Source organism: Cryptotermes secundus, unplaced genomic scaffold (assembly GCF_002891405.2).
Source record: "Cryptotermes secundus unplaced genomic scaffold, Csec_1.0 scaffold143, whole genome shotgun sequence".
Taxonomy (NCBI): Eukaryota; Metazoa; Arthropoda; class Insecta; order Blattodea; family Kalotermitidae; genus Cryptotermes; species Cryptotermes secundus.
Window position 1 is genome coordinate 1,166,770 of NW_019741301.1, and position 15,875 is coordinate 1,182,644.

General features: G+C 43.2%; 1 protein-coding gene across 7 annotated transcripts in view; it reads right to left on the reverse strand.

Moving 5' to 3' along the window:
* The window catches only part of LOC111872690 (glutamate receptor ionotropic, NMDA 2B), a 567,290-nt gene that overhangs the window by 338,404 nt on the left and 213,011 nt on the right, over positions 1 to 15,875 (reverse strand). For all 7 annotated transcript variants that reach the window (XM_033754794.1, XM_033754795.1, XM_033754793.1 and 4 more), the window contains one exon: positions 8,835 to 9,013. In XM_033754794.1, the coding sequence (XP_033610685.1) occupies positions 8,835 to 9,013 (179 nt within the window). The remainder of the gene's footprint in view (positions 1 to 8,834; positions 9,014 to 15,875) is intronic.

Below are 15,875 nucleotides of genomic sequence, written 5' to 3' on the forward strand. Positions count from 1 at the left end.
TAAGGGTTCTTTTCGTTCTGCACAGCGTGCAGACATTCTCTGGCGTCCATACAGAGTGTTATGCAAAGAACATCACGGGCACTTATCTAGGTGATAAAGTAAGATAGGTTTGCAGTTAAACGACCCTGCCACTATTGAGGCCATATAACGTCTATGATCAATGAATATGGAGCAGTTTTGGAGCGAAAACTGGCAGGTATAAAGTACGTGCTCAGAGAGAACATGGCCTCGGAGCCGCTTTGTACACCACAAGTCTCGAACGGACCAGGTCGTGAAGCTTCCCTCCATTTAGTGAAAGGTAAAGTTTTCCTTGTGCTCAACTAATTAAGCCCTATGCTATGTATTGAGGTGTGTGGGGGAGCGGATGTATAGATCCACATTTTCTTGATCTCGGCAATATTTTGAGGTGTGGACAGCTTCACGTTCCTGCCGCTTTAGCCCTTGGGAGGAGCCCCCGGTACCCATTGGATAGGAGGATCTGTGGGCTCCAGAGCAGGTTTTGACGCTGTGGAGAAGGGAAAATTCTTGACTCTACCGGGACTCAAACTCCGACCTCTCGGTCGTGCAGCCCGTAGCCAGTCGCTATACCGACTGAGCTGTCTCAGTCCCTACCTCCATTTGGTGCCGTGGTTATTAATATATTGTTATATTGCTTCTCCAAAATATGCCTTGACGGCATGTTGCTTAATTGGCCACAGGGACATATTTACATTCAATTTATTTACTTCATTGCACCAATATTACATTCGACATTGTCCACTGCTTGAGGTACAGACTGTACAGAATACGGCTTTTCGGAAACAGGCTGTACTGTGGGTCTCCATGAGACTCAATCAACTCAGCAACGTAACAAAGCCGATTTCCAAAGCGGCGTGCACGTCAGGCAGAGTTACCTTCCGACTGGCGGCTTACCGCCAATTATTCTTGTTTACGCTTTAGCCCCTTGAGACTCACGACCACAGATTTTTTTTTGCAACTGAAAATTTGCGGTCGTAGTCCTTATGTAACATCCTCTCTCATTAGAGGACCGTTATGTATGTCAAACATATCAGTCGTGTTTATTTATTTATTCTCTATATTACGTTTCAGTGCATTTGAAGGAGAGAATAGCTGAATTATATTGTATTCGAAAGGAACAGGTATGGTGTGGTCGTAGTATTGTCCAGACATTCTCTAGAAGGGCTGAGGAAACACATGATCAGCCTGAGTCAGTATATTTCAAACAGAGATTCTTCCGAATACGGGTTTACAGCAATATCGCTTGAGCAAAACTGTTCGGTAAACATAGAGGTTGATTCTAAATTATTATCGGAGTGTCCCTTTATAAGCCACGGTAACCCCGATAATAATTTAGAATCACCATGTACGTCAGAAAGTGGCGGAAATATGAACAAATCGTTGTGCTTTCATATATAAAATATGCCTCATATTGGAGGTAAACTAGGGGACTAGATTCCTATAGAATTTGTAGCAATGACGGCAAATTCATTTGCAATAAAAGAATGGTTTCCACTTTCTTAAATCAGTACTATATTTTCAAGGATTTCAGTTTTAAAATTTCCGAATTTAGGAGATGTTTAAAATTTGTGTTCATGCTTCCGATTGGCCATTATAGCCACGTAAGTAGTTCAGAGTGATCAATTCTGAGACTGACTAGACATACAGCAAGAAAATGGGACGGCTTACGTGCATAGAAAATTTTAGCTCTGAAACCTAACGCGTAGAAAGTGGTTCAAAAATATTTTGTGCGAATGTGTACTGGATTCATCTGGCTCATGATAGGTACCCGTAGGAGGGCCCTTCTGAACATTGTAATGTGACTTCATGTTCCATAAGTGGTTGAGATACGTTTTCCATATCTGAGCAAAATGCTCTGCTGCATAGAGTTAGGATCTTAGTGCCTTCATTTTCAACTTATGCCCTGAGGATGGAAATAGCAGATTCTTCCGAAACATTTATACCCGCATACACTGCATGGTGTTATGACCCGGAAGACCACAGCTCATATCCACTAAGGCTCTCTATGAGCATCTCATACAAGAGCGTGTTATCTCGTCATTCAGCGATATACACGTACAAGTCCATCAACACGAGCCGATTTCTAAACTTAAAAGTGTACATTTGGTCTCTAAGATTCAATGCTGAAATATAATTCTTTACAAATACAGCTCCTTAATTTATGTTTCCTCCGCATGTTACACGTAAGAATGTGCATGAAATCCATTGCCAAGGTAGCCCAGTCAGAGTAACGACCAAGACAAGGGCTGGGCTCTTTGGGTTCGATTCTCAACAGGGGTAAGACTTTTTTATCCACATCATCCAGATAGGCTTTAGTGTCCACCCACCTTCCTGTCCAATGGATTCTGGGGTGTGAAGCTGACAACTCACCTCCATCTAGTGTGATCAAGAATAGTGGAGTCATACCTCCACTCTGCTATACAGGTACGTCTTCATTATGTGCGTAATTACGTAATTAAGCACAGGGGAAACTTTTTTCCTTGGCACTACAGCCCCAGTGGGCCTAGGCCTACCTCCATGAACTTATCCGTTACGTCGGTTTTTCTAGATCTTACATATTCGGTAGGACTCCTTGGGTGAGTGATCAGCTCGTCGCAAGGCCTCTACCTGTACACAAACACAGAAAAACGCACACAAACATCTATGCCTTGAGTGGGATTCGAACCCACGATCCCGGCTTCCGAGCGAGCGAAAACAGTGCATGCCTTAGACTGCTCGGCTACCGTGACTGGCTACAGAGGAAACTTTACCTCATTTTAAATTTGCATGCATGAAATCCATAAGATGAATGACCTGTGAGGAAGATATTCATGTCTCTCCTACCTCATGTTTCGCATACAAACATCAATGACGGATTTACCCGAAATTTCGTAACGGGAGGTATAACCGCTCATCCCCTTCACTTTTTCTTACACTCTCACTTCATTATGGGGTTGGATTAAGGCGGACGCAGCTGCTCACAATGAGCCATCTAACAGTGGCTCCGAGGAATTGGGACGCCAGCTCACGGTGGTGAACACAAGATCTGTCACGGTCTTTAAATGGGCCTTGGCTCCAACAATAGAGTCAATCAAACCGAAGACAACAATCACACAAAAACGTGACACTTTTTTTTCCTTGGCACTACAGCTCCAGTGGGCCTAGGCCTACCTACATGAACTCCGTTCACTTCGTGTTTTCTAGACCTTACACATTCGGTAGGACTCCTTGGGCGGGTGATCAGCTCGTCGCAAAGCCTCTACCTGTACACAAACACAGAGAAACTCACACTCCCTGAGTGGGATTCGAACCCACGATCCCGTTTTCCAAGCGAGCGAAGATAGTACATGCCTTAGACCGCTCGGCTACCGTGACCGGCTAAATGACATCTACATACACGTAAACAAGGCGGAGTAGATTTCTGTGAGTTACACATGCCACACTAAAGACTGTAATGTAAGCCGGTGTATAATTATGATTGGAATTTTACGAATGCTCTCTTTAAATATTTCTCGATTTAACGAAATGAGTTGTCTGAATGTAGGGTCGTACATGCGCTGTTCATTAAATTTGTTATCTGTAGTGAGGAATGTAAACACGTAGTTAACTCGTTTTAAAAAACGCGCATTTTCCACATTACATCCAGATAGAAGTTTAATTAACCCTTTGTGCAAAGAAAAAACATAAATACTATAAAATGATTCGGTTCGTAAATTACAAAAGCCGACTGCGTGTACATTAGAGGCCTAGAAGGCCAATTGCTGTTTTGGGAAATGGCTGCAGTTCTTTCTGAGAACCATACAAAACCCATACATAAATTCTTTGGGCAGAATGCAGAGAGACTAAACATTAAAGTAAGCCGTTCATACAGTAACCACTTTGCAGAGATATAAAGGAAATGTTGTTGGATTGACTGGTCAATATAAACCGCATTCATGTCGTACTGTCGAGGGCTGCGAGTGGCTTCTCAAGCACAGGGTTTCCAAACATTTCTTGTTTATCCTCTGCAGACCTACAGAGAGGGGAAGGGGCGGACGTGAAACTCACTCATTTCTCTCCACGCTCCGCAGGAAACGTGAGAGTATCAACCCAGAATATGATCCGTGAATGAGGGCAGACGTGGCTACCTAGGGACAGGGTCTCCAACTGTTTCATGTTTACCCACTTCAGACGTAGAGAGAAGAGACGGAAGTAAACGTCAATAACTTATTTTCACTCCAATCATAAAAAATTTGGAAGACGGGGAGCATGGGGTATGCGCTGAGTTGGTTGAGGCACTATGCTACAAGCCGGAAGGTAGCGGGTTCGAGTCCGGATGAGGTGGCCTTTTTTTTCTCTCAATTGACGTAATCCTTCCAGCCGCACTATGACGCTGAGGTCGACTCAGCATCTAACAGAAATGAGTACCAGGAATCTTTGTGGGGTTAAAGGGCGGCCGGCGCGTAAGGCTGACAACCTTACCGCCATCTGTGAGCCGATTGTATAGAGAAAATGTGGGACCTCGACGTCTCACTACCCTTTTGACCTCCACGGCCAGTTACAGGGATAATATTTTTAAACTTTGTTGGAGAGCATAAAAGCACAAAACAATTGCTTCTGTATCACAATAAAGAAAACCTCTCTCTCTCTCTCTCAGGTTTCTCCGTCCCTCTGCGTTCTGCTCTACACTTTACATTTTCATAATTTTTCTCTTCAGTCAATATTGTTAGTCTGGTGTAATCAAGTCGGGGGAGACGGACGTGACAGGTAGCACGAGTTGGGAAGACGAGAAATGCATACAAGTAAAAATACTAATCGAAGAACCTCGTTCGTGTCTCGACTGTTGTAAAGGGGAAAATTGGTAATCCGAGCTGACTTACAGTACTACCAGAGAAGATAGCTACTTCCAAAAATTAAAAAATGTAATATAATTAGTTTATTTTCTTGCAATAAAGTGAAAAATTCTTGTGAAACATGATAGTAGGTATGGATACACCTGCCGATCTGGGTGATGAGAGAGATAATCCGGTTACTTCTTGTTCCAAGCCTGAAGTGTAGTCCAACATCCGCTATTTCCAGTTGTTTCTGTATAAACGTATTGTGACAAATATGACCACCGATAGGCAACGGTTCGGTAACACATGTTCCAGAGGCTAGTTGACTGCTCGCCAAACACAGGAACTGTTTGAGTGGTGATTTATATTCGGTTCTCCTCGAGGTCATAGCAAGGGGGTACGTAATTGGTTCGAGAGTTGAGTGCATTCGTGACAGTGGAAGAGAACGCACTCGTAGTCCAGCTAGGAATGGGGGGAGACTTAGGCAGTCATTGACTGTGAGCTGTTATAACTGGTTGTAATTGTAATAGAAGCGCCAATAAATTCAATTATCAAATCCAGAACCCGTCATTATTAGTCATGGAACTCCGGACAGGTTCCAGTATATATATACAAACTCCGTGGCCTGTAGTCCTCAAGCGAACAACACCGACCGAGCGACCGCCGCTTGTCGGCGAAGTTAGTGCCAATATTTGCGGATAGGGCGTGTCACGTGGTCAGCACAACGGATCCTCACGGCCGTTAATCTCGGTTTTCTAGACCAGAGCCGCTATTTCTTTGAAATAGCTCCTCAGTTATCCTCATGAGGCTGAGTGGACTCCATTCCAGACGAACTATTTCTCAGAAAATCATGTAGCGCCGAGAATCGAACCCGGGACCTCTAAATTTGTAGCCAGGAACTCTGACCACTAGACCACAGAGGCGGTCGACAGTATAAATATTTTAAATATAATTTTACAAAAAAAATTAGAATTTCTTATTTGAAACCCAGTACCAGGAACACACAGGTATCTTAATTCTATCATGGTTGACCCGCATTTAGTGCTGTCACGTATTCCTCTTATTCTCATTTATGAAAAAAGGAAAAAAAAAAAGGAAAAATAGCATTAAAAGAATCAACCTCAAGGCATTTCGGGGCACTCGGTAGCGTAGTTGGTTGAGGCACCATGCTACAAGCCGGAAGGTCGCGGGTTCTAGTCCAGATGATGTCATTGGATTTTTTTTCAATTGACCTAATCCTTCCAGCCCTGGGGTCGACTCAGCCCCTAACAGAAATGAGTACCAGGAATTAATTAAATAATTATACTGGGGATTAAAGCGCGGCCGGCGAGTAAGGCTGACAACCTTACCGCCATCTTTGAGCCGATTGTCTAGATAACGTGGGAGCCTCGACGTCTCACAACCCTATGGGCCTTCACGGCCTGGTACAGGGATAGCTTTACTTTTTTATTTTAACCACAAAGTAGTTCATGATATTTTACAGTTATCAAAGACGTGGACATGGTGACAATAACGCCACTGCAGTGGTAATCGAGTCAAGTACCCCTGGACTGTAAGTAAACATGCTACCAACTACAGCTGCGCGCGCAACGGAACAAATGTTGCTCCATTTCTCGGGCTTAAGAGGAACAGTGCCATATACAAAAGAAAAAAAAATACTGGTATGTCGACGCCTCACCCTTTTATCGGGAAGCCAGACCAGGGCACACTACCACACTGCAGAACTAGAGCCAAACTACGGAGTCTAAATCGATCCTGTCCCCTTGAAGTGCCAAGGGATTAAGGTCAGCGCGATATATCGCATCTAGGGAAGAAGAGAATTTACCTCCTTCACATTTGATGACGTACATAAGGTCGATTTTCGAAAGGCTGAGCTTTAGAATAAAGAAAATGAAGACGATGGACGATTACTCCATGCTACTGTTAGACAACATTGCACCTATCATGATGGTTGTTGATAACGGTGAGTGTCTATGTTGAATTTACTTATTACATCTTAACTTCTCTTGTGATGCGTCTAAATCTGTAGTTTCTGTAAGTCTCAGACTTGGCATACTTAATGTTATAAAAAGAACTAGACATAAACACAGAATAAAAACATATTTTCAGGCCTCAGTCAGATGCAACAGTATGCTAGAACATGCTGTGACATGTGAATCCATTGCATAGGTATCGACTTGTTGATACACGTATCCGTGGCGACCAGCTGAAACAGTCTGTTGCTAAGCAACGGCTAGGTAAAATTTCTTCTCATAGCAACGGAGGGGTCTATTTCGTGACAACGAAAAAATGAACTGTTCGACTGTGTGTCCCCTATTCGGTACGCCAAGCAGATAAAATACAGAATACGAGAGAACGCGGGAGAAGGAGAAGTGATTCGGCAGTGAATCAACGTGCTTTCGAGGACTAAGCACAGAGGGATTCGGTATCCAGAAGGAGTCGAGTGTGTCAGCTGTTATAATCGAGTGTAATTGTAATAGTGACGATAAGCCCAGTCATCAAATCTAGAATCCACAATTATTAGTCACGTTAACCTGGAAACACGTGACAGTATTCACAGACAAACGCAGCAAGCATCTATACCAATGTTAATGCAATAAGTAAGAACACAAATCAAACACATTGCCTCACCTTGTAACTAAAACGAACCGGGTTCTCATACAAGCAGGAACACCAACTATTCTGAGAGGTATTTTCATGCCTTTTATCAAGTCGTCCAGGCAAATTCTGGAAAAATAATTTTAAATGGTCCACGACCGCTTCCTCCAAATCCTTCGAAATTAATCGAAAGTGATAATTCCCTCATATGACTGGACGCAACCGGTATATTATTAAATTACCTGTGATCTAACCGTTCTTGTATGTATAAATTTAATTTTCTACTCAAAGTACCCCATGTAAAACGAAATCAAACATGTCAAAATGGTGGCCCAAACTTGTCAGAGGACTTCTGTCCAGTAATAACGTTATTTCAGTATAGATACAGAAATAATATTGCTGTCTTCTGACACGTAACATCCTACGACTATTCTCCGAAACGTCGGTGAACATCTGTCAATCTAAACGGCGTGACATACCATAAAACGGTAATCTTCCTAGAGATGGCTACGATAACATCACTTCTCACAGTCAGCACGTATTTGCAGCAATAAATGCGATGAACACTTTAATGCCCGAAGTTCATCAAAATAATTTTAATTTAGTGACTACCATTTTTTTTCATTGGCTCTATAGCCCTCATTTGGGCCTAGGCCTACCTCCATGAAACTCTCCGTTTCACTTCGGTTTTACTGGATCTTAGACATACGGTAGGACTCCTTGGGAGGGTGATCAGCACGTCGCAAGGCCGCTACCTGTACACAAACACAGAAAAACGCACACAAACATCCGTGCCCTCAGTGGGATTCGAACCCACGGTCCCGGCTTCCGAGCGAGCGGAGACAGTGCATGCCTTAGACCGCTCGGCTACCGTGACCGGCAGCGACTACCTTTAGAAAACATATTTTACCTCTATTACAAATCCCATCGATTAATACAGTTTAGGAAAATGGTCGCTGTTTATTCTATGACCACATGAAACTCATAAATGTTTTCTGTGGACAAAATATAAGGTTCTTTATCCTTAAAATCTGTGGTATATACAGTTTTCTTTATTGCTAGTGGGGTAGGACTAAGTCCCTTGTACTGCGGCCACTTCTGGCCTATTGTACCAGCCCCAGATGATAGGTGAGGGTGATTGTGGAGCAATTGGTGGAATGAAGACTGGCAGGGGAAACCGAAGTACTTGGAGAAAACCTGCCCCTAAGCCACTTTGTCCATCACAAATCTCACTTGACCAGACTCGGGATCGAACCCGGACCGCCGCGGTGGGAAGCCAACCACTAACCGCTTGAGCTATGGCGCGGCCCGGGTATATGCAGTTATTATCTTGCAATAAAAGGTTGAAGCAACCAGAAGAGACAGATGTCCCACAACAATGAAAACATTTGGGTGGGCTAAAGGTATATGACAGATGTATCTTACCCGTTCTAGACCAGAATTGTCGGCATTCCATGCAATAACAGGAATACCCAGATATCCAGCGAGCTGCAGGAAATACTGCGCAGACGCAGTGCTTCTTCCATATGTCTCGTAATTCATGAGATACAAGATGGCAGACACATTCACCGAGAGGAACTCTTGACACAGTGAGGTTAAGATGTCTGAAACAAAAGAAAAAAATAGTGTGCATAAAGGGCTAATTGTTAGAACGATTACTGATAAATATGCAAACAAACATATCCAAGGACTAGAATCTAACTGAGAAGCTACCAGTCGCTGAACTCTCATCTATTTCCGCGCATTTAATGGAATTTTAATATTTTCTGACACGTTCACAAGAGCTAGGCAATGCATCCTAATTTGAGCAGTCAAATCTGACCCAAAGTTTTAATATCTTACTTCAAGTTCGACCCATGTTTCCAATTTATTGTCTTCCTTTGATGTTTCTTAAAATTAATATTTCAATCTTAAGGTTTAAGATTTTTCGTATGGACTTTTACTTTTCTTATGCTAGAATCTTTTGAAATGGAGAGCGCTGGATATGTTTCTGCGTTACTACATTCTGTTGTTATATGTGCAGCTTCTTTCACAGGAAAATGGCACCCCGCTTCACATTACTGATCCCATAGACGCAATAGAATGAATGTGACATTCATTCGTTGCTGTGGGAACCGAATTTTCCATAAATTAAAATGTTACAGTCAAAGATATTATTCACACAGATTCTGAGGGACCAGCTCAATAGAGGGGTTTCTGTTGAAAATGTATCTTCCAGCTAGTAAAAACATTCATTCGATTATATGAAACCCGATGGCTCATTATTGTGCTCATTAAAGTCTGTCACTGATCACTATTCTGAACATGATGAATTTATCTCACATTTTCATACCCTTAAGGTCCGTTTTAATATTATCTTCCTCTCCTTCTGGGACAAAATGCAACGAGTTTCAGTGAAAAGCAGGTGACGTCTTGGAGGAAATTTCGCTTCCATCTTCAGGGTAAGATGAGTAAGGCAAGAGCGAAACAAACATGTTGCAGACAGCAAGGAGAGCTAGTTTCTTACTCGAAATTTATTTCGACCCTGAAGATGGAGGCGATATTTTTATCCGTAACATTGGTTGATTTTAATCGCACTACACGGCGTTAAATCCCGTTAGAACCCTTTATAATCAGCGCTGTGGCAACCGGGAATCCAGCAATATGACAGTTGGAGCAGCCCCTCTCATTACCTGTATCCCATCAAGGCAAATGCCTGGCAATTTATTCTATACGTCACTTTCCCGTAGACTAAAATAAACTCATGAAGCCTAAGTCAGTTTGGGTGCCTTTATGTCTGCCTCGGCATAGAACGAAACGTAAATATAGCATTCCTGACCCATATTCTGAAGGTGTTGTTTCAAAACTCGGTCAAACGTCACCTGCTAACTCTACTAAGGTTTATGGTGCTTTTCTTCAGAAAATCCAGGCAAGTAGTTGGAGTTTGTGTTAAATTAGGTCGTGTCCACTTCTTTCCACATTGTTGTCGCTTCATTATTCACCAATTTTCTTATCATGCGACGGTACGTAATCACCAGAGCTACTGATAGCAATAAGAAAATCTTCAGACTCTATAAGCAGCGAAGTGTTGGATCAGACATGAAGCTGCCTGTTCAGTGCTATAAGGTGGCAGTGTAAACGAGTAAGGGCCGGTCACGGTAGCCGAGCGGTCTAAGGCATGGACTGTCTTCGCTCGCTCGGAAGCCGGGATCGTGGATTCGAATCCCACTCAGGGCATGAATGTTTAGTGTTTGTGTGTGTGCTTTCTTCTGTGATTACATACAGGTAGAGGCCTTGCGACGAGCTGACCAATCGTCCAAGGAGTCCTACCGACTATCTAAGATATAGAAAACCAAAGTCAAACGGAGAATTTCATGGAGGTAGGCGCAGACCCAAACTCGGGCTGTAGCGCCAAAGAAAAGAATAAGTAAGGGCAACAGCTGGCCGCGCCATAGCTCAAGCGGGTAGTCGCTGGCTTCCCACCCCGGCGGCCCGGGTTCGATCCCGGGTCTGGTCAAGTAGGATTTGTGGTGGGCAAAGTGGCGCTAGGACAGGTTTTCTCCGAGTACTTTGGTCTCCCATGCCAATCTTCATTCCACCAATTACTCCATAATCACCCTCGCCTATCATCTGGGGCTTGTGCAATAGGCTAGAAGTGGCCGCAATACAAGGGACTTAGTCCCACCCAACTAGCAATAAAAAAAGGGCAATAACTGAATGATAATTAACAAGGAAAAACTCAAAGAAAAACTTGCTGCAAAGCCATGTCATTCACTAGAAAGCTACCGAGAATAAATTCGAGTCTCTGTAGTATGAAGCCAGCAACTTTCAACTAGAACCGTTGCATGACCTGATGGAGTCGCCGTAACACACATATCCACGAAGCGTCCTGTGTGTATGAAGGTGATTAGTTATGTAACCGTGAAATTAAGTTTGCTGGCAGTTAGCCGTGATTCTGCGGGATGAGCCACTTGCCCTTCTAAAACACGAGCCCAAGCCGCACAACACGATGACAGATGGCGTTGCTAACGTAGATTGTCTGGGATATTACGAACAACTCTTTCATACTTTTTTTTTCCTTGGAACTACAGCCCCAGTGGGCCTAGGCCTACCTCCATGAACTTCTCCGTTCACTTCGGTTTTTCTAGATATAACACATTCGGCAGGACTCCTTTGGTGGGTGATCAGCTCGTCGCATGGCCTCTACCTGTACACAAACACAGAAAAACGCTCACACAAACTAAACATCCATGCCCTGAGTGGGATTCGAACCCACAATCCAGGTTTCCAAGCGAGCGAAGAAAGTACATGCCTTAGACCGCTCGGCTACGTGACCGGCATTTCATACTTTACATATATGTTAATTGTATTTCTTGTCGTGAAATCGGTATTATGAAAGAGTAACATATTTATGCCGTCTTATTTATTAATTGTAACTACTTGGACCTCTACGGAAACATAGTAGTGCCTACTAATATTTCTGATCTTTCTCGGCTCGCGAATGCTATGACTACTGACCGTTGGCCGAAACATCTTTTGGTTGTGACCGTAGGCGCATACATTTGAGCCGGGGCACTGCCAGCAAATAAATGAGAAAGTAAACAAACAACCAATTAACATCATCTCGCCGTCTTTAGATCAAGTTTTCAAATTAAAAAGTAAAGGCTTAAAAGCTTATTTGTAACATTCCTTTAATAAACGTCCAGACCATCTTGTAAACTGACTGTGGACAGGTACACGACCAGTTCTGGATCTCCGAAGGGGACAAAATATTATGTTAACTACAGCTATCTCGCAAGGGACTTCACCCCGAATCTATTTCATGCACGAGTTCTCAAACATTTGTGTTACCAAATGACATAAAATAATGTATATACTTACGCAACCACCGAGCTTTTGCGGTCAGAGAAAAATGTTCAATTATGCAAGTTGATTCATTTTTTGTCACATTGTAAGATTCAGATATAGTCTAAATAGTGTCACAACCCCTCTTAAACTAGAGCTAGCTAAAACATTTCCCTGTAAGGTAAAGTAAAGCTGTCCCTGTAACAGGCCGTGAAGGCCCATAGGGTTGTGAGACGTCGAGGCTCCCGCATTATCTAGACAGTCGGCTCAAAGATGGAGGTAAGTTTGTCAGCCTTACTCGACGGACGCCCTTTATCCCCCAGGAAGATACCTGGTACTCAGCTGAGTCGACCCCAGGGCCATGGTACGGCTGGAAGGATTAAGTAAATGGAAAAAGAAATAATCCACCTCATCGGGACTCGAACCCTCTACTTTCCGGCTTGCCTCAATAAACTACGCTACCGCGTACCCCAAAATTTCCCTGTAGTCACATAAATATTCGCGAAATATTTCGCTGGCGGCAGCAGAATTTTCTGAAAATTTCTATGTTGAACGCTGCTAACTAACTGATCTGAAGAAACTCTCCGTGGATTCAAACCGTATTTTTAACAATTTTCTAGAGCTTGCAGATCCCTAAAAGTAGCTGATGACCACCTGGGAAGGGGTTGTAAAATTTGAGAAACTATGTTTGAATGGGTATTGGGATAATGAAATGACAGCGTGAAGCCAACCACGGAATGAAGGGGCAAAGAATGTGCAGGGCGTAGGTAAGATTGAACGCCTGTTTATATATTTGTGGTTTGTGTAAAGACTATTCTGCTAATAAGAATGATCAAGTCAGAGAGAATGAGGTTGGCAAGGCATGTAGCACGAATGGTGGAGAAGAGGAATGCATATAGGATATTGGTGGGAAACCCAGAAGGAAAGAGGCCACTGGGAATACCAAGGCGTAGGTGGGTGGACAATATTAAAATGAATCTTAGAGAGATAGAATGGGATGGTGTGTATTGGATTAATCTGGCTCAAGATAGGGACCAGTGGAGGGCTCTTGTGAACACGGTAATGAACCTTCGAGTTCTATAAAATGGTGGGAAATTCTTGAGGAGCTGCAGAATTGGCTTTCCCTCAAGAAATGCTCAGCTCCAAGAGTAAGTAAGTTAGTAAGTAAGTAAAGACTATTTTAATTTCTTTGAATTGTTTAACGCCACTTCAAGTACCGGGATTATAAAGTCTCCAGGCTCAAAATGTTAAAAAACCCCAAAAGAAGAAAGACAATGTCACATGACCGAATGATTAATGAATTTGAATATCTGGAAGTAGACGCTCTCATACCTTAGATGAAGTCCCATCCCATTAACAAGGACAATCTCAATAAGGATAGCCGGTGACCTTCGAATACAAGAAGAGGGGGATATTTCTATAGGAACCCGTTCGGTATAAAGCTGCCAGTTCCTCAGGCAATATAGAGTGAAATGAGGGGATGAACAGTGAATTGGAACTGAACTGGAAGGGTTAGTGGCATACTTCAAGGTGTCGGTTCGAACCCCACTCCTGACACCAGCTGTCACGTGAAAGCGACTAGACACAAATCGCTTAGTGGGGCGTGGAGTCCAACTAGGTCCACTCGGCACGGCGACCACTGATTGGCCTATTGTAGCCTGCCCCGGGTGATTATAATGATGGAGAATTTAGTGGAATGAAGATTGGCAGGGGAAACCGAAGTACTTGGAGAAAACCTGCCCCAGCGCCACTTAGTCCGCCATAAATCCCACTTGACCAGACCGGGCCGCCGCGGTGGGAAGCCATCGACTGACCGCTTGAGCTATGGCGCGGCCAACTAGACACATGGTTCGGGTTGATACGTGTATTATGATTGATGGCACTATCTCTACATTTTCTTGGGAAGACTGAGACATCACGAAGGACCTTAATCAGGATATGTCAACGGATTTCTGTCTGAACCCGGAAACTTCCGACGATGAACACACGAAATTGCTGATTTTGAAATAGGAGGGAATTAAACGTTAAGTTTTCCCTATGCTTAACTAATTAAATACTACGCCATGAAAGCGTATGGTGGAGCGGAAGTATAGATCCACATTTTCTTGACCTCGGCACTAGCTGGATGAGTGGTAGATTCATGCTCCAGCCGCTTTAACTCCGGTACCCATTGGATAGGAAGTTGGGTGTACCGAAGAGCCGGTCTGGACGACGTGGAGAAGAGAAAATTCTTGACCCTACCGGGACTCGAACTCCATCCCCTCGGTCGTCCAGCCCGTAGCCAGTCGCCTTACCGGCTGCTCTAACAGGGCTCCGTTTAAATGGAAGTTGTTTCCAGAAATAAAATCATGTCTGAGAACACACTAAGGAATGTTATATAAAACGGTTCGTCAAATCGCAGCGCGATCTGCGTCAGGTACATGAGAACTTAACCAACTGAACATTTTGTTAATTGATATCAACGAGTAAAGACTATAAATACATTGGTAACGTTTCGCTTTCAACTAGACTGATCCGTAAATCAAAACTCACCATTTCACATACGCTTTGGTATGGTTAAAAATTAATCCGCTGTTTAAATTCGGTTTCATTACATTGAAGTACTGGGAAATAAAGTGACACGGATTCACCAGTACGCCGAAGCACACCGAGATGAGGCGCGGACATGACATCCGCTTCTGTAACGACATCAAGATCACTCGAGCTGTCCGTTTGAAATATTCTCTACTGTAGCACCAGTTCTAATGACGATAATTGACCTAGTTTCTATAACATACGGCTATCAGACTTTTTAATTAACGTTAACTCTCACACGAAAGCTACCGATTTCATATTCGAACTGCAGTGAGGTCCACAGTCCGTGGCTATGGAAAGTGCTATGGGATGTGACACCATGCAATCTGGTAAAAGCTTAAAGACGTTTCGGAGGAATGAATTTTCAGGTTTGAAAAGTAAGTTAAGTAATTATCAAAAACAAAAGTTTACCGACGTTTCGGAGGAACGTATAGTTTCCATCTTCAAGGCAGAAAGATAAGTTAGGGAAAAACCAGCAGAAAGTAAGCAGCATATTCAGTTCCCTGCTTGTTCTTTTCTTGGCTTAGTGGTCTTCGATCCTGGCGTGAAGTCAGTACATTCCTCCGAAAAGTCAGTAAATTTCTACCAGACTACACGGACTAACATCCCATAAGACGCTAATTAATCTGTGATGTAATTTGTCAACAGAATACTAAAGGATCATGTACAACTGTCTTTATGTAGAGCTGTTGTCATATAGAATATAATGAACCCTTCTTCAACCGCTTCAGTTTCTTCGTTAAAAGAGACAGCAGCTGGTACGATTGAGGCTTTGTGAGAAATTGAGGTTAGGGCAATCATGATCAGTGTTAACACTCACCAGAAGTGGACAAAAAGAAACAATATACATACTGACACATATAAATAAAATTAGGAAGAAGACACACAGCAGTGGAAATCTGCCAACTTAGAAATCTGATGTCGGATGAGATACAGCCTTGCTCCTGTGAAAGACATTGCAAAGGGTGTAGGGAAGTGTGCGCTCCATAATACAAAATGTGCGAGTCACCTACATTGAATTAAGCGCTGGTCGATCAGCAAGGACTACAGCAGCTCGAACGCCTATTG